Source organism: Astatotilapia calliptera, chromosome 17 (genome assembly GCF_900246225.1).
Source record: "Astatotilapia calliptera chromosome 17, fAstCal1.2, whole genome shotgun sequence".
In the NCBI taxonomy this organism is placed as follows: Eukaryota; Metazoa; Chordata; class Actinopteri; order Cichliformes; family Cichlidae; genus Astatotilapia; species Astatotilapia calliptera.
Genome location: NC_039318.1, coordinates 3,352,847 through 3,374,580, shown reverse-complemented (window position 1 = coordinate 3,374,580; position 21,734 = coordinate 3,352,847). Strand labels below are relative to the sequence as shown.

The 21,734-nt window shown below is 41.0% G+C and overlaps 3 protein-coding genes across 8 annotated transcripts; 1 reads left to right on the top strand and 2 right to left on the bottom strand.

Annotated features, from left to right (window-relative positions):
- Nucleotides 1-2,022: 2,022 nt before the first annotated feature.
- Nucleotides 2,023-9,152, bottom strand: LOC113009073 (selenoprotein O). The gene is made up of 11 exons (XM_075410356.1): nucleotides 8,544-9,152; nucleotides 7,467-7,670; nucleotides 7,182-7,359; nucleotides 6,956-7,086; nucleotides 6,556-6,833; nucleotides 6,320-6,453; nucleotides 6,100-6,131; nucleotides 5,697-5,882; nucleotides 2,935-3,091; nucleotides 2,472-2,663; nucleotides 2,023-2,382 (listed from the first exon to the last, which is right to left on the bottom strand). The coding sequence occupies exons 1-10, from the start codon at nucleotides 8,975-8,977 to the stop codon at nucleotides 2,496-2,498; spliced, it is 1,902 nt and encodes a 633-aa protein (XP_075266471.1). The 5' UTR covers nucleotides 8,978-9,152; the 3' UTR covers nucleotides 2,023-2,382; nucleotides 2,472-2,495.
- Nucleotides 8,892-18,033, top strand: LOC113009072 (zinc finger protein 11). 6 transcript variants are annotated; one of them, XM_026147146.1, is made up of 10 exons: nucleotides 9,227-9,557; nucleotides 10,350-10,552; nucleotides 10,690-10,788; nucleotides 10,900-10,992; nucleotides 11,307-11,417; nucleotides 14,069-14,192; nucleotides 14,288-15,178; nucleotides 15,248-15,389; nucleotides 15,605-15,657; nucleotides 16,642-18,033. In XM_026147146.1, exons 1-10 carry the CDS (start codon nucleotides 9,524-9,526, stop codon nucleotides 17,907-17,909), a joined length of 3,018 nt encoding a protein of 1,005 aa, XP_026002931.1. In that variant the 5' UTR covers nucleotides 9,227-9,523; the 3' UTR covers nucleotides 17,910-18,033. The 6 variants fall into 6 exon arrangements, with proteins under 6 accessions (XP_026002935.1, XP_026002931.1, XP_026002933.1 ...); XM_026147150.1 differs by lacking the exon at nucleotides 9,227-9,557 and adding an exon at nucleotides 8,892-8,934 and having other exon boundaries at nucleotides 10,400-10,552; nucleotides 14,288-15,389; XM_026147148.1 differs by having other exon boundaries at nucleotides 9,228-9,339; nucleotides 14,288-15,389.
- Nucleotides 18,026-21,687, bottom strand: apex1 (APEX nuclease (multifunctional DNA repair enzyme) 1). Its single transcript, XM_026147151.1, has 5 exons — nucleotides 21,584-21,687; nucleotides 19,916-20,034; nucleotides 19,642-19,805; nucleotides 19,368-19,560; nucleotides 18,026-18,989 (listed from the first exon to the last, which is right to left on the bottom strand). Exons 2-5 carry the CDS (start codon nucleotides 19,974-19,976, stop codon nucleotides 18,475-18,477), a joined length of 933 nt encoding a protein of 310 aa, XP_026002936.1. The 5' UTR covers nucleotides 19,977-20,034; nucleotides 21,584-21,687; the 3' UTR covers nucleotides 18,026-18,474.
- Between the last annotated feature and the right edge of the window lie 47 nt (nucleotides 21,688-21,734).

The following is a 21,734-nucleotide window of genomic DNA, read 5'->3' as shown; positions in this document are numbered from 1 at the left end:
CCTTTATGTGTACAAACGTTCTAATCTCTACAAATTTTCAACATGAAGGTTTTGGTTTCACATAGGAATCTTAAATTTTAATTTAGTTTATGATCAAATTCTAACTAAGAAACAAAATGCTAATAAAAAGAGATTTGCAAAAAAAACAAAAACAAAAAAAACATTACCTTGTATGTATGTGTGTGACTGTCCTTTATATTCTTACTTTTGTCCACATGATTGCTGGGAACTGATAAGGAAGCAAAGAAAAGAAAGAGCTGTTATGTAACCAAGCTCTTTTGCCTTTCAAACTTTAAACACTAAAGTTTGTACCTGTAAAAAATGTTTAACCTTTACTATAATCCTCCTTTAGAGTATCAGCCCACAGTTTGAGTTTCATTCTCATCAGTATATCCTCAGTAATAGCAACAGCACCATCGTAGCCAAATGTTTGCACCAACAGATCCACAGTGCCTGTTCTGTCCATCCCATCAACCCGAGACTTTGGAATGTGTGTGAATCCTTTCAAGTAATGTGCTCAAGCACATTACTTGAAAGGTACCAGTGGAAAGTCCTGAGTTGCTCATCGACCATTTCTTCCAAAATCCCAAGAAGCAGCTCTGGAACACGGGCCATAGTTACATGTCGTGTAATTAGTTGCACTGCTTCTGTCCATCCTCTGCTTGAGTTCAAATGCAGAAGCACTTTCAGTTTTGAGTTCATCTAGTCTGCTGTTGTTGTTGTTGTCTCACCCACTTCCTGCTGACCTCACAGTCATGTAATCAGATAGAAACTGCTCTCACTGCACACAGTTAAGAGCCGGGTGTTTACTGTAAGTGCTTTACCCCTGCCCTTTCTGCCTATTTTTCATAGAAGTCAGTACAGTATATGGAAGAACAGGTTCAGCTAGTCCACTGAAGGTGGTTGTATGTGGATTTGGGGGTTTCTTACAGTAATAAAGTAATAATAATGTAAAGTAAAAGACAAGATGCCTTTTTATAAAGTGCTTTGTACAAATAAATGTGACTCACATTATAAATTTATGAAAGACATCAGGTAAGATTTCACTTTATTGTTGTCAGAAAAGTTGAATCTGACCTGATTGTTATAAGCCTTACCTTATATACCTTATAATATAAAGTGCCTTGGGGCGACTGTTTTTGTAATTTGGTGGCATATAAATAAAATTCAATTCAATTCAATTGAGAAGTGTGTTTGTGTGTGTGTGATTAGTCCCAGCTGTGTTTCCCTCCTGGTCCTCATTCCTATGCTTGTGATTATTTTTACATTTGTCTTATATAAATATGATTAAATAAATCCTACTTTATTGAAAAACTGGCTATACCATGATTTGATGACTGGAACAGGAACTCCCTTTATCTACTTGTTGTGCTCCATTATCCCTAGAATCTAGGGATCTCAAAGTCCTCGAGGGCTGGTGTCCTGCAACTTCTCCATGTGTCCCTGTTGCAGCACTTCTGAATATAATTGGTAGGGTCATTAGCAAGACTCAATAGAACTTGACTGCATGCTGAGGTGGCAATTTAGTCATTTGATTCATGTTACAGCAGCGCATAAGTGAATGAACATGCTGCAATAAAAGTACTTTTAGAAGTACATTTTTCCAAACACTTACATTTACTTCAATTTACTTGAGTAGGGTTAGGGGTTGCCACTTCAAAACATGCAGTCAGGTTCTATACTCTTGCTAATGACCTACTAATTTTATTCAGAAGTTTTGCAACATGAAAACACATGAAAAAGTTGCAGGACACCAGCCCTCAAGGATTGGACTTTGAGACCCCTGCCCTAGATGGTATGTAACTAAATCACACTGGCTTTCTTACTAACGGTCATCTATCTGTATTGCTATTACTATTTCTGAGTAAATGTAAGACATGTACATGATTATAGTGAACAAATGATAAAAAATAAACACATTTGAGAAATTACAAAATAATTAGGAATGAAATGCTGTAAAGTATACAGGCTATTATTTGCAAATGATTTATTGGGACTTTAATTAACAGGTCTAAAATCATGTTATTTAACAAACAATATATTGTTATTAACTAATACCCACAAATTCTCACATGCTTATGCCACTAATCATATCATGTTCAGCAATTTAAACTTCTTCATTTTGTTACTATTAAGCTATATCCTGATGTTCATTTGTGTTTCAAGCCCAGGCAGATCATTGTGTGACTGGTAGCCTGAGCCATCATACTTCATCAGCAGTGACGTTTCTGTTTGTCTATTTTTTAGTCTTTTCATCAGACACATTTGCACACTGAAATAAAAGTGTGTGATCACACAAATACCAAACTAATTGCACAACAATGAACACCAGAACACAGAGGACTGCATCACATCCTCCTAACAGGAAGCAGGAAATACAGTCTGAGAAGAAAATGGAAAATAAGTGAGTTGTTGATAACAAAATGGCAACAACAGATATCATTTGCTTGTAAAATTGCTGTCCTACAGACCTTCCTCCACCTGCCTCGGAGGCTTTACGAGGATCATGTGACACAAACTGTTTGTGCCCAGGCTGGAGGCTTCCCGTCATATGCGACATCAAGCTCCGCCCCACTGTGCTCCATCTCACCACATCCATCAGGTCCAAACAAAGTTTCAGGATCAGAATATGGTTTCTTGAGAACTTTGAGAACCCTAACAATCTGCAGGACACATTGATAATAACCTTTAAATGACCTGTAACTGGAGGTACAATAAGTTCACTCAAAGAAATGAAACAGCTGCTAGACATGCAACAAGGCAGGTGATGACTGAAACATGTTTTTCTCCACCTAGTGACGGACTCAATTTAACTGACTTGTACTCACTTCAATTAATTCCAACAATAATGCTGAGGTAAACAAGCACTTCAATGAGAAATTCACTACTTAAGGACTACATTAAAGTTTCATGAAAAAAAAAAAGTTGCCTAACCTCAGAGAAGTCTCCTTTTTCTGCAGCTTGAATTGCATTCTGAGCAATGTAATTGCGTAAGACCACACGGGGGTTGATGCCGTTCATCACTTTGAGTCGCTCCTTTATGATAACAGGTAAGTCACTTGTGCTATCACACTCCCGTCCTAAACGCATCCTGAGATTTAAACACATAAAAAAGCAAGATGGTAGAAAAATGATGGGGGTAAAACAGATATTCCTGCTGATTCATACAATCTGAAACATTGTGTAAATAAGCATGAACAGATATTTAGCTAGGCAGCACTGTGGTGCGGTGTTTGCATGTACTATTTATATGTGGCTTCTTTCCAGTACTTTAGCTTCCTTTCATGGTCCCAAGACATACATGTTTGGTTAAACTGGCAATTCTAAATTTCCCTTAGGTGTGAATGTGAGCCCAGGTGGTTGCCAGTCTCTCTGTGTGAGCTCTGCAAGAGACTGGAAACCTGTTCAGGATGTACTCAGCCTTTCACAGCTCCAGCCACCTTACAGCCCTGAACTGGATAAGCAGAAAAAGCTTTTTGTTTCATATTGGATGGATGGATAGATAGATAAATCACGGCCTTGCTGTATTGGTCCATTTGATCAACGTTTGTTGTTACTATTTATTTTATTTTCAGTTGTTACAAACGGGACAGACATGTCTGGGGGATAGGAAAGGGAGAAAGAAAGAAAGATGAAGGAAAAGGAAAAACAGAGGGGAAGAGGGACAGTGAGAAAGGACACTTAAAAAGAAAGAAAATCTCCCGGATCACCTGTTGAGAGAAAAAAAAGACAGAAAACATGCAAAAAAAAAAAAAAAAAAAAAAAAAAAAAGCGCAACATAATAAACACAACACCATCCATCCATCTCCATCTTCATCCGCTTTATCCGGGGCCGGGTCGCGGGGGCAGCAGCCTAAGTAAAGAGGCCCAGACCTCCCTCTCCCCAGCCACCTCCTCCAGCTTATCCGGGGGAATACCAAGGCGTTCCCAGGCCAGCCGAGAGATATAATCTCTCCAGCGTGTCCTGGGTCTGCCCCGGGGCCTCCTCCTGGTGGGACATGCCTGGAACACCTCACCCAGGAGGCGCCCAGGGGGCATCCTTGTCAGATTCCCGAACCACCTCAGCTGGCTCCTTTCGATGTGGAGCAGCAGCTGCTCTACTCTGAGCCCCTCCCGGATGGCCGAACTTCTCACCCTATCTCTAAGGGAGAGGCCACACAACACCATCGCATTAATCTAGCTAAGTGTAAATAACAGTAAATACTAAATATTGAATGTTGTTTTGCAGCACGCAGGACCAACAGCACAATGTGCTTTGAGGTAGCAGCCAAGAAAGGTGTAGTTTGTGTCTATGAACAGTGCACACCTGTGTGCACACCTGTGTGGATGACCGCGCTTGTATTCAAAAGGTTTCTCCATGTAATGATCTACTAGATGGTGTAGGGAGACATAGCTCCGTCCCCCAGGGCATCAAGCAGGCATGGAGGAGATCCAGCCAGTACATACCTGAGCAGCCAGCCCCAGACACCAAGAACCACCAACATTTTAATAAATAAATAATAAATTAAAATAAAATAAATAATGCTGTTCCATCCCAGCGGTGCTGAAGGTAGTCAGGCCATTAATGGCAAAGGAATGGGCTATCTGAGTCCGGCTCTGGAGGTCATCCATTCAAGGCCTTGACATAACCCCTCTCCCATAAGTGCACAGCAGGACTGTATGTGCCACGCCTGAGGGCATCAGCAACCAGCAGGGAGTGTGGTGAGGGGAGATAGGCCTCCATACTTTGGAGGGCCTGAGATGTTCCCAGAGAGGTGGAGTCTGAGACCCGACCTGACATATAGACACAGACAAACAGGCACACACAGACACAAATGTGCATTCCCACCCTCATGCACACATATACAAACACTTGGCACTCACCCAATGTAAAAACAGACACAAATACATATTGCACACACAATCACACTCCCCAAACATACTCTATACCCCAGGTCCAGGTACCCTCGCCCCCAGAGGGGGAAACCACACCCAGGAGACCCAGGAGGTGTTACCCTTTCCCCTGGGGTGGAGGCAAGCAGACTGCCCCCAGCTCTGCAGCAGCAGGGAGGCCTCACATCCCAGACCCCAATTGGACAGCTAACACCTTCTCCCAGCCCATCCGCCCCAATAGATAATAGAGAACGGGGGTGTGTGAAGATGTGTGCTGCCCACAATATAAAATGAGTTGGATGTGGAGCAGCAGTCCCCAACCCCCAGGCTATGGACCGGTACTGGTCCGTGAGTCGTTTGGTACCGGGCCACGAAAGTTGAGGCTCAGGTGTAAAATTCATGGTTTTTATCGTTTTTATTGTTAACTGTGTTTCCCTGGGTCTTTTCCTGTGTGTTATGAAAAAAAAAATTTTTTTGGTTTTATACTGGTTTTATTTTGCTGTATTTATCCGCTACACCTTAAAGGCCGGTCCGTGAAAATATTGCTGAACATAAACCGGTCCATGGTGCAAAAAAGGTTAGAGACCGCTGATGTAGAGTACAACAATTATTCTTTTGTTTTGCATCTTCTTTTCAGTTTTTCTGGTAAACATTCATCAGCGATGCTATTCCAACAAATCAGAGTGCAACACAATCAATCACAAGTACCCTCAGTGCTCTTGCAGATTGGGGGATCTAGGGACCAAATCAGTTTTTCAATTAATGTGCTGCACCAGCCGCTTTTGTAGAAGCCATAAAAAAAAATTCTGGCTTTCTTTTCATACCTGTATCGACCAATCCAGTGGATCCAGTCATCACGTTGCTTCCTTTTAAGGTCATCTTGGTTGGTCTCGACGAGCTCCTTGAGTCGGCCCAATAATTCAAGCTGTTCGGTCATACCTGGGCTGTCTGCCACCATGCCATACATGAGTGGATTGGTTTGTGCCAGAGACAGGATCATTGCCAGTTCACTAAAAAGAGACATGGTTATGTTTAAAGTTCATTTTAACCCTGGGGTCAAATTTGACCCCATGGTTTCCCTAGAAAACCAATGGGGTCGGCTCTGACCCCATGGGTTCTCCAGGGTTAAGTCCACCTCTAGTGCTTCTTGGTTTTTCCATATATACATTATTTGAGTCCTCCACAATATACCCATTTAAAATACCAGAAAACTTAGCTTTAACTTACAGATTATCCTGGTAAGATTGGCTCCCGAATTGCTAGCATATAAAAAGAAGAACAGATGTAACGATTTGAAACTACAGTGGTAAGCAAGGATTCGAGTAACATTGGGAGTATATGGTGGGCAATTGGCAGATCTTATATACATGTTCTGGTTGTTCTATGAAAAGAACATCAGCCACCATACACCCCCTCACCGATCTTCCATTGTTGGCTTATTAGCCACCTTTAGCTCCTCAATAGAGGCACACTGCTCTAGGATGAGGTCCACCACTGAGCCCACAGTGGCTCTCTCACTATCGCCCTCTTCAGGCCAGGGGACACGACTCAGCAAGCGGAAGGTGTTTGTGAAATCGGCACCTGGAAGGCATAATACCAAGGCACAATGGTGACAGAGTGAGAGGGAGAGGACATATAGGTAGCTTAATGATTAGGCTTCCAAGAATCCTTTTTTTTTTTTACCTGTGTTGTGCATGACACGCAACAGATCTGATACAAGCTCTCGGTCCTCTACCTCTTCTATTCTTACAAGGCCCAGCTTTTTCCTCATGATAGATAGGTAGAACGCCTTATACGTGGGCATGAATTCATCCAGGACGGCTCCTGCCTCTGCTGGATCAAGCTCAGAGCCCAACGCCTCAGCTAGGCGAGCCAGGTTCCAGCGGCACACAGATGGCTGTGCTTGGTACGAGTAGCGCCTCTTTTTGTCTGAGGCATTGCTGACAAAGTCTGGATCAAATCTGACACACAGAAAGACGGTCATCATGTATCATATAATACAAGCACAGAATGTAATTTTCAGTTACTATGCCTCCAAACACTGCAGAGTTAGACTGTAAGGCTTCTACTCTCCGCTGCATACCTCTCCATGAAGCCAAAGGGGCCATAGTCCAGGGTAAGACCCAGGATGCTCATGTTGTCTGTGTTAAGGACACCATGGCAAAAGCCAACACACTGCCACTGGGCCACTAGCCTAGCAGTTTGCGTCATCACCTGAAAATAAACAGAAACTGAAAACTGACACACCAGCATGGAATGAACCAACCTAAACGGAGAGTAAAACACGTGAAATTTTTGTTAGTTCTCACCGCTCTGAAAAAAGCCAAATTCCTGTCTTTCCGGATGCTGTGAGCCTGCTGAATTTCAGGATAAAAAGTGCCACCAATATAATCCAGCAGCTGAGCACGGATATCATCCCGCCCGGCACTGGGACCCTGCAGACCTGAGAATTCATCTCGGCCCAGAAAGATTTCAAAAGAGCCAAACCTTCAAAAATGAAAAAAAAAGAGAGAAAGAGCCATGATAGCATCTGTTTTTTAAAAACACCATTATTACTTATATTTTTCTCTCTATACTGCTTCCTGTGTGGCAACCTGATGAATGTAGGAGCGACACGAAGGACAACTGAGCAGCGCTCAAGAATGCGTTGGCCATTGTTGAGTGGATCTCTGCTGACATAAAGGTCAGAGGTAACAAGGGATGCTGCTCGAGTGCTGGGTATCCCTAAGGCAGCCATGGCCTCGCTGCAAAGGAACTCTCTGATGCTGGAGCGCAGCACCTTCCTGCCATCGCCGTCTCTGAGAAAATCCAAAAATATGTCAGATTATTCAGCTCTCAGTAACCATCAAGTGGCCAAGCTATTTTAGCAACTCAAACAAAGGCTGAGATAATTTATGATCAATTCCAATCAAGTCATAATACTAGCACAATTCTTAAAATCTGAGAGGGGCTTTCCCCCTTAACTTCAGCTGCATCCAATGGTCCTTAAAGGTGATTTTTTTAAGCTAACTTCATCCACTGGGAAGCCATGGGAAAAAAGTTTTTCTTCGAGTGCTAGAAATGTGGTTAGGAAAGATTGAAAAACTACATCCTTTTGTTATTTATTTACTGATTTATTTTTAATTTGAAGAAAACCTTTTCAAAAGCTCTTTACCCCCAGGTCAGTGTGAAAATAATAATAAATAATGGATTAAGACTGCTGAATTATAGCTACTTTCTTTCTTTTAGTTGACAGTCAGATGTTTGCTGTGCATATAACACTTTTGGAATAGTATGATTATTTCGACCTCTGTTAGAGGGAACTTTCTCTGTTTAACCTCCTTAACATTTAATTGAACACCCCTACACTAATCAAATAAGATGGAAAGGCTGGGTGCGCTTATTTGTAACAGGCACACAGCTATTGAGCAGCATTTAATGTGTGCCAGGCAGTTAATCTCTTAAGCAGCTCTGCCCGGGTGAACGCTTTCACGTGAGCTATACTAATGTTTGCTATGTCACTTACTGAAGTGACCTTATTTATCATTTAGCAAGAAGAAAAACGGTCCCGGATGTATAAATATCAACTTTGTCCATGAGATGAGTCTGTATAATGTTTGAAAACTGAGATTAGTATTTTGGTCTAGACAACCCAAAACGTGGTGTCCACATATGTGGGAAGCAAACAATACCTGGAGTAAGGTGTGACTCCTGCGCCTTTCACCTGAACCTCCCATCTCCCGTGTGCACAAGACTCCACTTCACCGAGATACATCACAGCCCCATCTCCGAGCTGACCCGCAAACAGCCCGAACTGGTGCCCGCTGTAGCAGTGCGCCGCTGGCTCGGAGCCTGGCAACAGCCTGGAGCCACTCATATACTCCGGACCCAGAGGATCGCTGAGCACCTCCTGCGCACTCAGGCCCAGTAGCGAGAGCGCTGACTGTGATAGTGCCACAAAAACAGGTCGGACCAGCGGTTGGAGAGCCCGAATTCGGGAGAAACAAGCCTCTGGCACCACCCGAGACCCGGGTTGGTCCGAGTCATCTATTGGTAGTTTTTTCAATACGGTGTTATTGAAAGGTAAGCGCCCCAGAGCCGACGGAACACACTCAGCAGACTCCATGAAGACGTCGTGCGGCTTAATATGAGCCAGTCATTCATAATCACAGCTGTGTGGTGGTGTCTGGGACTTTGTAATGTCAACGAGTGTGAAATAGCCCCAAGGATTCAGTTCTATGAGGTCTAAATTATGTGTATGAAAATATTAAGTTTAGAAATATAATAATTTGTCATCAGTGTTATTTGTAAAAAAAACAACAACAAGGGGGTGGGGGGCAAAAGAAGTTTATTTGGGGGAACATGGGACGTTATACAAAGAATCTCCAGCAGATGGCGGTAACAAGACGAAGAATGTAACGTAACGTAAAAAAAATATATATATAAAGAAGAAGAAGCCCTTAGCAACAAAAATGCAACATGTATGATGTAAATATGTGTGTTTTTAATATTCATACGTTTTTCCTCTAGCAGCTCGCTTAATTTAGAAAAGAGCTTCCAGTTGGATAACGACCGCGTTCAGAGCTGTGTCTTCCTCTGGCTGTGTGGGTAGTTGTCAGGCTAACAGCTAATAGCAGCTAATCAAACTTTTCAGCACCGATCCGAGAAGAAGATGGATTCAGGGGTTTTAATGGCCACCTCCAGAGGTCGGTTTGTGGAGGAACACTTAACACACTAAAACACATTTTCTAAACAATTAGGAGCAGGTCACAGTTGGGTTAACGCAGACATTTAGGGATTCGTTCCTAGCAAAATTAGCTTAAGTATACAACATACCTTTGAAATTAGCTCTGTATGCTAGCTTATTGTCTTATTCCTGTGTGCTAAGGTTACCTTGACAAATAATTTTACAGCATGTCTTATGAACGTGAATGCTGAATGTACAGACTAGGTAGCAAACATGGGGGAAATGAAGGTAACGGAGTTTGAGAAACATTGTTGTTGTTGAACATTCACTTGGAGGTTGCATTCAAAAACAAAAAGCTCCAGTAGGTAATGAACGAAAACGCTTTTGCTCACTGTGAACTACATAATATTATTGTCTAACACCATATTTGTTTTATTGATTATACCGTTTTTTATTATTCAATACAAAAAAATCACATAATGTCTCGGAAGTAACTGTAAATGATAACTTAAAGTTTACATCCCAAAATCATATATATATTTTGGTGTAATGTAATCGTTAACATCACAAGCTAATGTGATTTTCCAATATGGTGTCTATATACAATTTTTGTCCTATTCTCAATTAAATATAAGATGTAAATTATTTGCATAATTACATTTCATTGTTATTAATTAAATTTTACAGGACATGCAACCTTTTTTTTTTTTTTTTTTAAAAAACAACAAAAAAACTGGATAGTCTGAAACGATGGGCTTTTGGTTAAGCATAAATGGAAGTACAGATTTTAGTGGTTTCTTTTTCTTTACAGGTGACTCATTACCTCTGGCATCACTGCGCCTTCTGGTATCTCCTTTGCAGCTTATGACAGCGTCAATGTGGCAGGTGCTAAAGAAACAGGACGTGATGAACTACTGGAAGGTGGCAGAGTTTGTCTCATTGGTGGTGGATATGGTCCCTGAGCTGCTAATGTGCAAATACAGGACTCAACTGAACCTAGGGTTAAGAGCTAGAGTGAGTACTAATGATAGTTATTTTAAAAAAAATAAGGCTTTAGGCTCATCACCCTCATGGATGCAGATAAACTACATGACTAGTAAACTGTGCTGTGAACAAAGGGCTTTTCTACTTTTTTTCTTCCCCTTAAACAGTATATTCTTGAATTGTGTCGAAATGAAGACCTTGTGAAACCTGAGTTTATCATGCGTTACCTGGACAAGGTTAAATCGTCGCACACCACCCTGGTAGATGTGAGTGTTTATACACAGATTAAGTTTTCATATTCAGCACACCTGTGTTTGACCCTTAATCCACTTAGTCATGGCTTTATGAGGAACATAATTTTTATACATGTGTTGCAGATAGAAGCCTCAAAAGAGGATGTTACAGTTACCTTTCTTGAGTTGATTCAGACTCTCCTCAAAGACCCTGAAGAGAGACAAGACTTTTTCACGGTGAGGCAGCATAATTTACAACCCGTTAAACCAAATGCACCCAATTGTGTTATTTGTAGTGACAGTAAATTTCATATGAAGCAGATTTCTGTTGTCATTATTGTTATCAAGCTACAATACACCATGTTCTTTATTGTTTACTGTAATTAAGAATGCATGAATGAAAATGCCATAAAAGATAATAATGATGACAGAAACAAAATATCCAAAATGTATTATTTTTAGGGGTTAAAATGTTAAAATAATATATTACACTGCTGCAGTGTCTGGGTGTGGTTTTTATTTGGGTTCCAGTAACATTGTTTTTATCACAGGAAGTCTTTCCTGCAGAGTTTGGATCTCAGTATGACCGTGATCTGCAGACGCTGTTTTGGGAGTTCTACTGTCGACTGGCTCAACTGCTGCCTGTTCCTGACGTTGAGCAGGTGAGAGGTGTTGTACTGATAAATACAGTGTGTAACAATAAAATTTGTTCAATAAATCACTATGATTTAGTGAGTCACTATATAGGATCATTGTACAAATACTGATGTGGTAATATAAAGGAAGTGTTATATGGAGGTTTCCCACAAAATTACCAAAAAGACCCCACCCCAATTAATTGTATGTTTACAGCTATTTGGTACAGCTCTTAAGTTTAATGCAGTTTAATACAGCATATATGAAGCTTCAGTAATTTGAGTCTTTGATGTCAGAAAGTTGGCAATTCTACTTTGTGTTTATTATTACAGTCATGGTGATAGTGATGTATTGAGATTTTATAGAGATGTGACATTAAGTTGTCTGCCATTTTGGACAATCATGGTGACAATGTAGGATCAAGTGAATAAGGCCCCAGTCACTCAGGCCTAAAGACCAGTCCACAATCATCTTGTAGCCACTGGTCATGAGCGAAAAATGAGTGTTCCTGATAGTGATGTGTCGGTCGCGAACGAAACGGCTCTTAGAGCCGACTCTTTGAAGTGAACGATGCGAGCCGGCACCTTATTGGGAGTCGTGGGGGTTTTTTTTTTTCTTTCTCTCACCCTCTCTCTCGCACTTTTTTTCCACTTCACTCCGCACGCGAGCCTTGTGCTTTGCGCTGGGAAGAGGGGGGAGGGGCAGTAGTTACACTCTCAGTAGCACAGGAACAGAGCGGGAGGGAAAGAGAGCCAGGGACAACAACGTCACATTAGAAAGGTATAGTAATCATCTACAACTATTTTCATTTGCGGATGATAAAGGATTCAGAAAGTTTATTCATGCAGGCCCATATGACAGAGAATGTGCATCTTCTTTTTGTTTTCGTATTTTAATTTATATTTAATTGTGTTGTGGTTTGCAGTGTTTTGTGTTGTTTCACTTTAAATTTGTTTAAAAGGAAAAAGCTGAAAATTTAAATAGTTAAAAGTTGAAATGTAAATAGTTGGTTTTTGTATTATATGATTTATTTATTACATTTTATGTGGAGTGAATAAATAAAAGTATATTTACAGTGGCCCCTAGAGACAAAGCACATAAAAACTCCAAAACACGTACAAAACACAACAGAAGTGCTCCAGGATGCTGGGCGCAGTGTTGAGCTTTTGTTACCTAGTGGCTACACAAGCCAGCAAGTACCAACAACCGGATTTGGTGTGTGGTAGTAACAGGTAAATGAACTTTTTTTTTTTTTCAATTATTTGAACATATATGAGTGCTTGTGTATAAATACACACACACAATACACATGTGCTTTCAATTGTGTAATTTAAGTGATCTAGGTAGCTCTGGTTTGGAAGTTCAGTTAATGCTAGAAATGTGTTTTGGAGTTTGTACGTGATTTTTGGAGTTTGTATGTGCTTTGTCTCTAGGGGTCACTGTATATATTTATATATAAATAAAACCACTTTTTTTTTTCTTTTACATTAGTAATTCTTTTTGTGAAAGAGCCGGCTCTTTTTAGTGAGCCGAGCCGAAAGAGCCGGTTCTTCAAAAAGAGCCTAAAATCCCATCACTAGTTCCTGACTGGTTGTGTTTGGTTGCTCGAGGTTGATGATAGTTGCTGGGAAAATTCTGAAGCCTCAGTCAGGCAGAGAGTCATTGGCCCTGTACTATGAAGCAAGTTCGGTATACCCAGGATATATTTATGCCATCTGGCTTCAGATTTTTTTTAAAGATTTTTTAAAATATTTTTTAATATACAATAACAATAAAAAGGTTATGTACATAAAATCCAAACAACAAAACTGGTTGAAAACCTACAACTTTCTGTCCATGTAGCATTTATTCCAGTAGTCTTTGCACTATATGCTCATGCTCATCAGTTCACAAAATGTGTTTTTTGTCTAACTCTTAAAGGTAAATGGATAAGAGCTCCTTGTATCCTTGTATTTGTCTAACTCGGTGTCTTTGTTTAGCTTTCACTGTGTCAGCATATTTTACTCTGAGCAGTCAGTTTTAGTAAAGTTTCAAGCCCAATGACACAAGAAATTACTGCTAATAAATTATATGTTAAATGAGTCAAAATAAGTTAAAAATGTATTTTTATTAAAAATATATTATAATAATAATAATAATAATAATAATAATAATAATAATAATAATAATAATAATAGTATTATTATTAAAATGCTTCTGCATTCTTAGTCCTAAACCAGTGATGAATCTTACACCTGTTGTAATTTTAGGATCCTGTATGGGTCTGTATTATAGATGTGTAGAAAACTGCAAAAGGTCGAATCAACACGTAACAAATTAATGCTCTTAAATGAAAGCTGTGACCTAATATTTTAAAACCTACTTATTGTAGTGTCACCTGTTATGACATATGGAAAAAGATAAAGTTTATGATTAATACGAACTACATTATGTCACTGCTAATAATGCCACGTGCATTAGTAACACTGTTTAGGAACTGGTAACTGTCTGCACTTCTGAGGATTTAGGCCTTTTCATTTATTTAATCACTTGTACTAATAATGCCTGAACTACAGTAAAGGCACATTTTACTTGATAATACCAATGGTTCAGGTTGTTTTTAAGCTATTTTTGAAGTTCAAACCTGTGTTTAGGTAATTAATTCAAGTATACTGCATATTTATTACCTTTACCACAGACTGTGTCCTGGCTCAGAGCTGAATCCTCTGCATTGGAGGATTGTGTTCATGCAGTCTGTGAACCTGCAGATCTGAAAAATCTGCTCCAACACCACAAAAACCTTGCGCATTTAGAGCAACATGGTTAGTCACTTCTTGCAATCGCATCAATTGTATTTTACATTTTTGTGCAAACCAGTGGAAGTAACTCATGAATCTACCTCATTCCGTTTGTGCAGTTCCACCTTCAAGTATGGGCGACAGCATCGTTTCCTCACTCTCTGCAGTCCTCCCCAGCAGAGGATCAAAATGTATAGAACAGGCCAACGAGTCAGATCCACCACAGGGTACCGGTGAAGACGCACACACTGTGACATTTGTGGATGACATTGCAGTTGAAATAATCGCAGTGACTGATTATGCAGAGGTTGAATTGGGTCCAAGCACTGATATTGAAGTGCTGATGGGAGAACACTGCTTTGAAGGAAGAGGTGCTAATGCAGTGGCTGAAGATTCATTGGTCACATTTGCTGAAGAGAGAGCCAAGGAAGAGGGGTCAGGTGAAGCAGATGAGAAAGAAAGACAAGAAAAATCAAACGCCCATTCAGAAGTGAACATGGTTGACTTGGCATCCCCTCAGCCTGTAATGCCTGCGGGGCCGCATGACTGCCCTGACTGCGAAAAGAAATTCAAGTTTGCGTCTTCACTAATTGCCCACAGAGTCATCCACACCGGGGAGCGCCCTCATCGTTGCAGCGACTGTGGCCGCTGCTTCTCCTTCAGGCAGTCCCTCGACAGACACCGGCACACACACAAAACTGGGCGCAAGTATAACTGCCTCATCTGCGGAAAGATCTTCAACTCCCTGTCAGCACGCACTGAGCACAAGCAAACGCACATGAAAGACTACGTTTACACCTGCCAGCAGTGCAACAAGACATTTAACTGGGAGCTGTCGCTTGCGAGGCATCTAAAAACTCACACTGATGGGCAGACTGCAGACGTGCCTACAGACCGCTGTGAAGATGGGAAAGACTTTGCGATGGCCGAGGCCAACATCAGTGAGGCTAATGTTGAACTCTCTGAACTGCAGTGCCAGGTGCAGGCAGATGATAACTGCAGCCCAGACGGTGAGCAACATAAGGGCAGAGAGCCTCAGGGTCTCATCTCTGAACCTGACAATGATGTCATTACTCCAGTCAAGGTCCGTACAAGTGGGCGCAAACGCAGACCAACCATGAAGATCCAGCTGATAAATTTACAGAAGCAAATGATGACTAAAAGCAGGAAAGAGATCACGAGTGCAAACCCTCCTCCACTGAAGCCTTTGCCTTTAAGCTGGTAAAAACTTGCTTTTGATGCGTCATGTTTTAGATATGGTTTAGCTAGTTCCTGATTTTGTTGTGGTGGCATGATGCATGCTCTCTGAAACATAACATCCTGTTTTGCTTACACTTTTTATTACAAGTGTAGTTGTACACTTGAGTATAAAAATAATGGGAAAGAGGCTGATTAAAATAATTTTTGATTAATGTCTCTTTTCTTTTCTTTTACAGTGCAGAACACTCATATGGGTCACCTGTGGTCTCGTCGAAGGATGCTAATGAGAGCAAGTGTTCTTTAGCATTTTGGAGTTACTGAATCTTTGCACCATTAATACAAAATCCCAGAGAGAACAATTCATAAATAAGATTGAATAGAAAGTTTATTTATAATATTTATATAATATTATAAATGTCAAAGTATTGATAGATGTAGAAATTATAACTTTATTAAAAACGCAAGCACACTAATAAAGGAATAAAAAAATCCATTAAGAAATTGAAATAGTAAAAGAAAGGGCGATCATAAAATACAAATCACATAAACGCAAATCTACAAGGGTGTGCATGAGAAGTGATCAAGGAGGTCACTGATTCTGTTAGGATTGGCTCATTGGGCAGGTGATTTCATGGCACAGGGGATCTGACAGCAAAAGCAAGGTCATCTGGAGGTTTATCCTCAACTGTGGAACAACCAGTTCACCTTGTCCTGGTCAATATTCCTGCTGTGTATAGTTATCGGTACAGTCTTAAATTAATTTTAAAAACTGTACATGAAGGTAGGATTGATGAAGCCAGTGCGAAGTCAGGCTGCCACATAATGAACTACTTGGAAACAGGAGAGCTTAGTTTGTTAATGCTAGAAAAAAAATTGAATTACTTTGAATTCCACCTGACCCCCTCAAAGTCAACTTTTTTTAGTATAAGTATTATATTATGACATATCTAATGAAGCTTCGTCACCTTTGAATCATGTCATTCGATTTACTTTAACTCAAGGGTTATTTATATAGAGCTGTTCAAAACAAGTCACCTCAATATGCTTTATATAACTGTCAAATAGCATTTAGGGTCACCGGCTAGGCGTATCTGTGGCCTCTTATAGTGCATAGCAGTGAAAATAAGCCTGAAGTACCTTATTAAACAACAAAAAATATAAAAGCATGCAACTGTTAAAACACAAAAGTTATAACAATTTATCCAACATTGATTTTGTTTTATTTTTAGTATGTTTTGTTTTTTTTTACTCTCATTTATGATCATTTTGTCAGGTTCTGCAGCAGACAGCTCATCGGCTGCTTTCTCCTGTCCTGAGTGCTCCTTCCATCACTCAGAACAAGCACAGGATCAGCAGCACATCTATGACGTTCACTCCATTGAGATCACTGAGGACAAGTCAGTTCTTCAGGCACTCACAGATGAAGAGGGAAATTTTAGTTGTGCAGACTGCGAGAAAAGCTTCAGGTTCCTTTCCTCACTAAAAGCCCATCAGCGCATCCACACAGGTGAGCAGCCCTTCTCGTGCTCCCAGTGCGGGCGCCATTTCTCTTTCAAACAGTCGCTGGAGAGGCACAAGCAGACACATACCTTGGGACGCCAGTACGAGTGTGTGATCTGCGGGGAAGTCTTCAAGTCCCTGGCTGCTCAGAAAGAGCACAAGAGCACCCACATGGAAAATGGGGAGTACCTGTGTTCAGATTGTGGGCGCGCGTTTACCTGGAAGTCAGCACTGGTGAGGCACCTAAAGACCCACAGCCTGGATGCTGGCAAGTCAGAGGATTCTTACAAATGTCCTCGCTGTGATTTGAGTTTCAGCTGTGCCAGCTACCTCAACAGGCATCTCCAGACTCACCAGGAGGAACGAGTCCATACCTGCAACTGTGGAAAGAGCTTTGCCTACCGAGCAGCTCTTACTGCACACCAGCGTATTCATCAGAAAGAACGGCCACACATGTGCACACAGTGTGGCAAGGGCTTCCTCTACAAGGGAGGTCTTCTGAGCCACATGAAGATCCACTCCAAGGAAATGCCATTCATGTGTTCTTTCTGCGGCAAGAGCTTCAAGAGAGAACGCAACATGAAGAAACACGAGCGCTGCCACACCAGAGAAAACGTTTTCAGCTGCTCACAGTGTGACAAGAGTTTTGTGTACAAGGCAACACTTGTCAGACACGAGCTGACGCATTCAGGTGAGAGGCCGTATCTCTGCTCTGATTGTGGGAAGGGTTTCTTCTCCCACGCAGAGCTTTTGAAGCACGAACGATTCCATACAGGCCACAAGCCCTTCCAGTGTCCCCACTGTGGCAAGAAGTTCACTCAGTCTTGCTACCTTACTATCCATCTGCGTTACCACACCGGAGTCCGACCATACGCCTGCAACGAGTGTGACAAGAGCTTCCTGAGTGCCAACCGCCTGAAAAGACACCAGCGAACACATTCAGGGGAGAAACCTTATGTCTGCGGAGAATGTGGGAAGGGTTTCAGGCAGTCTTATAATCTGAAAATGCATCAGAGGACACACGTCATGAAGTTTCCATAGAAATGATTTTCATTGTATTGACTGCATTTGAATTGTGTTGCAGGTAAAACACACTGACTAGAAGTTTGTTTGTCATCTTGGCTTGAATTCCTCAAATAATAAAAGTAACAAGGTACTATAGAAATTCAGTCTTTTATTGGTAAGTGTGGCAACAGAAACTTTAACCAAGGTTTGGGGAAAAAAATGTTTACAACAAGACACGTTATTTTCTTTTAACAGCAGTTGATTCATTTTACACAGTAACAAATATCTGGCAGTTCCTGAAAATTAGCTTACACATTTTGATTATTTAGTGTTGCATTTGTTATAAAATTGTCAAAAGAAATTTGGATCTCATTTAGGGACAGAATTCAGTTACAGGAAGGAAGGACATTTTATGTAGAGAGGGGGGGAAAAGTACAAGAAAGTATGTCCTAAACTACCAAGATGAAACGCTGATTTTACTGTAAGAGTGAGTTTGAGCAGCACATAGAGAAGACACCTCAGAGTGACCGGATTATACAAGTTGAAACAGACGTATGAACAGACTGAAGGTTATGTAAAGCCTGTTGAACTCAGAGTGAACTTACACAGCTATGTGCAGAGTGATAGGGCAGTGGTCGCTCCCCATCGCTTTGTTGCGGATCTTGCTGTCGCACAAGCCCGGCAACAGAGAGGATGACAGCACAAAGTAGTCGAGCCTCCAGCCCACGTTCTTTGAGCGGGCATTCATCATGTAGGTCCAGAAGGTGTAGGCGTTGGTCTGCTTGGGGTAGAGCTCGCGGAAGCTGTCGACAAAACCTGCCGCCAGTAGCTGGCTGAAGCCTTCGCGCTCCTCGGGGGTGAAGCCGGCATTTTTCTTGTTCCCCTTGGGGTTCTTCAGATCGATCTCCTGGTGAGCAACGTTGAGATCTCCACACAGCACCAGGGGCTTCTGCATGTCCAGCTCACTCAGGTACGCCCGGAAGTCCACGTCCCAGGTTTTGCGGTAATCAAGGCGAACAAGGCCTCTGCTAGCGTTTGGCACATATGCCGTCACCAGGTAGAAGCTGGGAAACTCGGCAGTGATGACACGGCCCTCCTTATCGTGCTCTTCTTTGCCTAGAATATTAGTCAAAATTAAGTCAGTTGCTTCACCAGTACTTAAACTGTTTGTATAGGTTTAATGTGTTGGTAAAGCATACTAAAAATGTCTCTGTTGGTTTCATCTAAAATTTTATACTGATAAGGCAAAAACATTAGTTTTTCAAGAGCAGGAATCTGGTAATCACACAATGTGCTCATTATGGGAGGACCTTCTAAACTACCAATGGGGCTTCATGCTAAACAGTCCCTATTTGCTGTTATCCACTAATAATTTAAAATAATCATTTACTTCAAACATAGAAGATTACACATCTTTAAAATGTTGCTGTACATGTTTTTTTGCCATTTCTAGGCACCATAAATAACTAAGCAGAACACAAAGTTCCCCCTTACCAATTCCATAGGTCACTTTGATGGGTTCAGTCTTGCAGAGCATAGCCACCCCACTGTAACCCTCCTTGTCACCTGATGCAGCCCAATACTTGTGAGGGTACTCAGGCATTGAGGTGATTTCAGCAGGGAGGGCTTTCTCTGCACACTTTGTCTCCTGTAGGCATAAAATGTCTGGATCCTCCTCTCGCACCCACTGGGAAAAGACAAATGTGCTTGTTAGTATCAGTCAGTCTCAAAACTAGCTAATTAATGCTTCTCCAGACAGCAAACTCACATCCAGGCCCTTCTTTTTAACCCAGGCCCTCAGCCCATCCACATTCCACGACGTGATCTTCATGTTTGCGTTGCGTCCGTCTTTGCTGGTCATTTTGTCAGGAGGGTCATCATACAGTATCGGAGCCTCTGGTTCCTTGGCTGCCTTTGCTTTCTTTGAAGGAGCTGTGAAATGAAAGACAAATAGCACAGGGTTGGATAATAGATGATGTTGGAAAATCTATCTATAGTAAAGGAAAAATCCATTTCAGTTCATCAGGGCATGCTGGTAGTACCAGAGGCTGTGTCATTTTCTCCTTCCGCAGCTGCCTCTTCTGCCTTCTTGCCCCTCTTCATACTTGAACTCACTCGGACGGCAAGCACACCTCGCAGACACACAACACCACAGGCACCGCTGAAAAACACAACAAGAACCATTTAAGTAATGCATCTGTTCAGTGCACAAAGGTCAAATGCTGCACCAGTATGCAGGACACACAGGAAGGAATCTCATACATAATAGAAAACAATCTCAACATTGAGGATTTGTTGCGTTTCCACTTTTATGTCTTTGTGTACACGTAATCAGCGTTTTAAAATGTAAGCCACAGCAGTCTGAAACAATCAACTCTGTATATTTTTATATATTTTATTTATTGTTTACTCTATTTAATTTGTAAAATGTGTACACACACACACACACACACACGTAGAAAAATATTTAGTATACACATCCAGAAATGCATATACTATTATATATTGTACATATATTTATTAGTTTCAGATGTAGCCATTCTTGTATTTTGCTTGTTTACATTATTGTATTTTGCACAACTCTGTTGCTTGTGAAGCTTGCACACAAGAATTTCACTCACATGTGCTGTACCAATGTACCTGCACATGTGATGTGACAATAAAAGTGATTTGATTTGATTTTGATTTGATTTGATCATCCTGTGTTCTGGATAATTGCAACCAGCTCTTTTCTGAATCAAGACAAATTCAGAAAATCAGCGTTAGTTCAAGTTTTAATTCAAATAAATTAAAACTAGATTGATTTAGCAGAGCATTTATATAGGTTGTTTGGCTGAATACAGAGCTGTAAACATGATTAAGGCCAACAAACTAGAAACGGAAATTAAAGAAAAAAAACAATAGAAGGAAATGGAAAAGGTTTCAACACTGTAAAGGTAGCAGGTACACCAGAGACTTCTTGAAGAAATTTCACCAGTATGATCGGCAGTTGCTGACTTATGTTATTATATTCAAAGATGCTCAGGGATACATTCAGAACCTTGCGGAGCGTCTTAACTACATCTGAAATGTATTATTAATAAAAGTAACTAATACTGGACAGATGCTGCTGATATCAATGTTTATGTTTGACAGTTAACAATTTGGATAAAATTAAGTCCTTCTATCGCATAAACATACGTAAAACGAAAATAAGCGAACATAAACACAGTGCAGAGGAGCAATAAATACGTACAGTAAGTTTTTCTAGTTCTCTATGTCTGTATGCCGAGAATTAGACTTACAATGGCCGACTTCAATGTGACTATTTACATCCTAATCACATTTTCTGACAAAGCGGAAGCGAGATGAGCTTTTATTTCAGTGCAAGTCTCTGGTTGAGTGCTTTAAATTCAACACATTGTAGAAATTGGCGACCAGCTGATGTAAAATTAATGCATGCATATAATTTAACAGCAACAGAATGAGCTATTAGGAAGTTTGCCATGTTAAACAACAAGTTTAGCTAACAGCAGACTGTGCTACCGCTAGCCTTTTCTCTCTGACAAAGAAAGCATGCGGCCTACGCCGAGAATGAATGGAGAATAAGCAGCCAGCTAACAAGCTTTCCTCCGAGCTTATCTGATTATCAACGAATGCAAATGCGCTGAGAATAATTAGCGTCTTCATTTCAAACACGTTTCGGTGAAAAGACATGCAAATAACCTTACTTGCACTTTCACAACAGGATGTAAAGCCCAGACAACTGCTGCTTCCCAGGCACTCCCCCCCAAACACACACACAACACACGCGCCACAGCACAGCTAAGACTTCTGTCCACGTGCTTTGCTGAACTACTGACTGTCTAAACACATGCCTGA

Excerpts from the sequence above, each read along its gene's own strand:
- LOC113009072 (XM_026147145.1), top strand. The coding sequence starts at position 9,524 with ATGGATTCAGGGGTTTTAATGGCCACCTCCAGAG. Across the intron at positions 10,993-11,306 it reads AGAGACAAGACTTTTTCACG|GAAGTCTTTCCTGCAGAGTT; the intron begins GTGAGGCAGCAT and ends TTTTTATCACAG. Across the intron at positions 14,193-14,287 it reads TGCGCATTTAGAGCAACATG|TTCCACCTTCAAGTATGGGC; the intron begins GTTAGTCACTTC and ends CCGTTTGTGCAG.
- apex1 (XM_026147151.1), bottom strand. The coding sequence starts at position 19,976 with ATGAAGAGGGGCAAGAAGGCAGAAGAGGCAGCTGCGGAAGGAGAAAAT. Across the intron at positions 19,806-19,915 it reads AGAAAATGACACAGCCTCTG|CTCCTTCAAAGAAAGCAAAG; the intron begins GTACTACCAGCA and ends TTCATTTCACAG. Across the intron at positions 19,561-19,641 it reads TTAAAAAGAAGGGCCTGGAT|TGGGTGCGAGAGGAGGATCC; the intron begins GTGAGTTTGCTG and ends GTCTTTTCCCAG.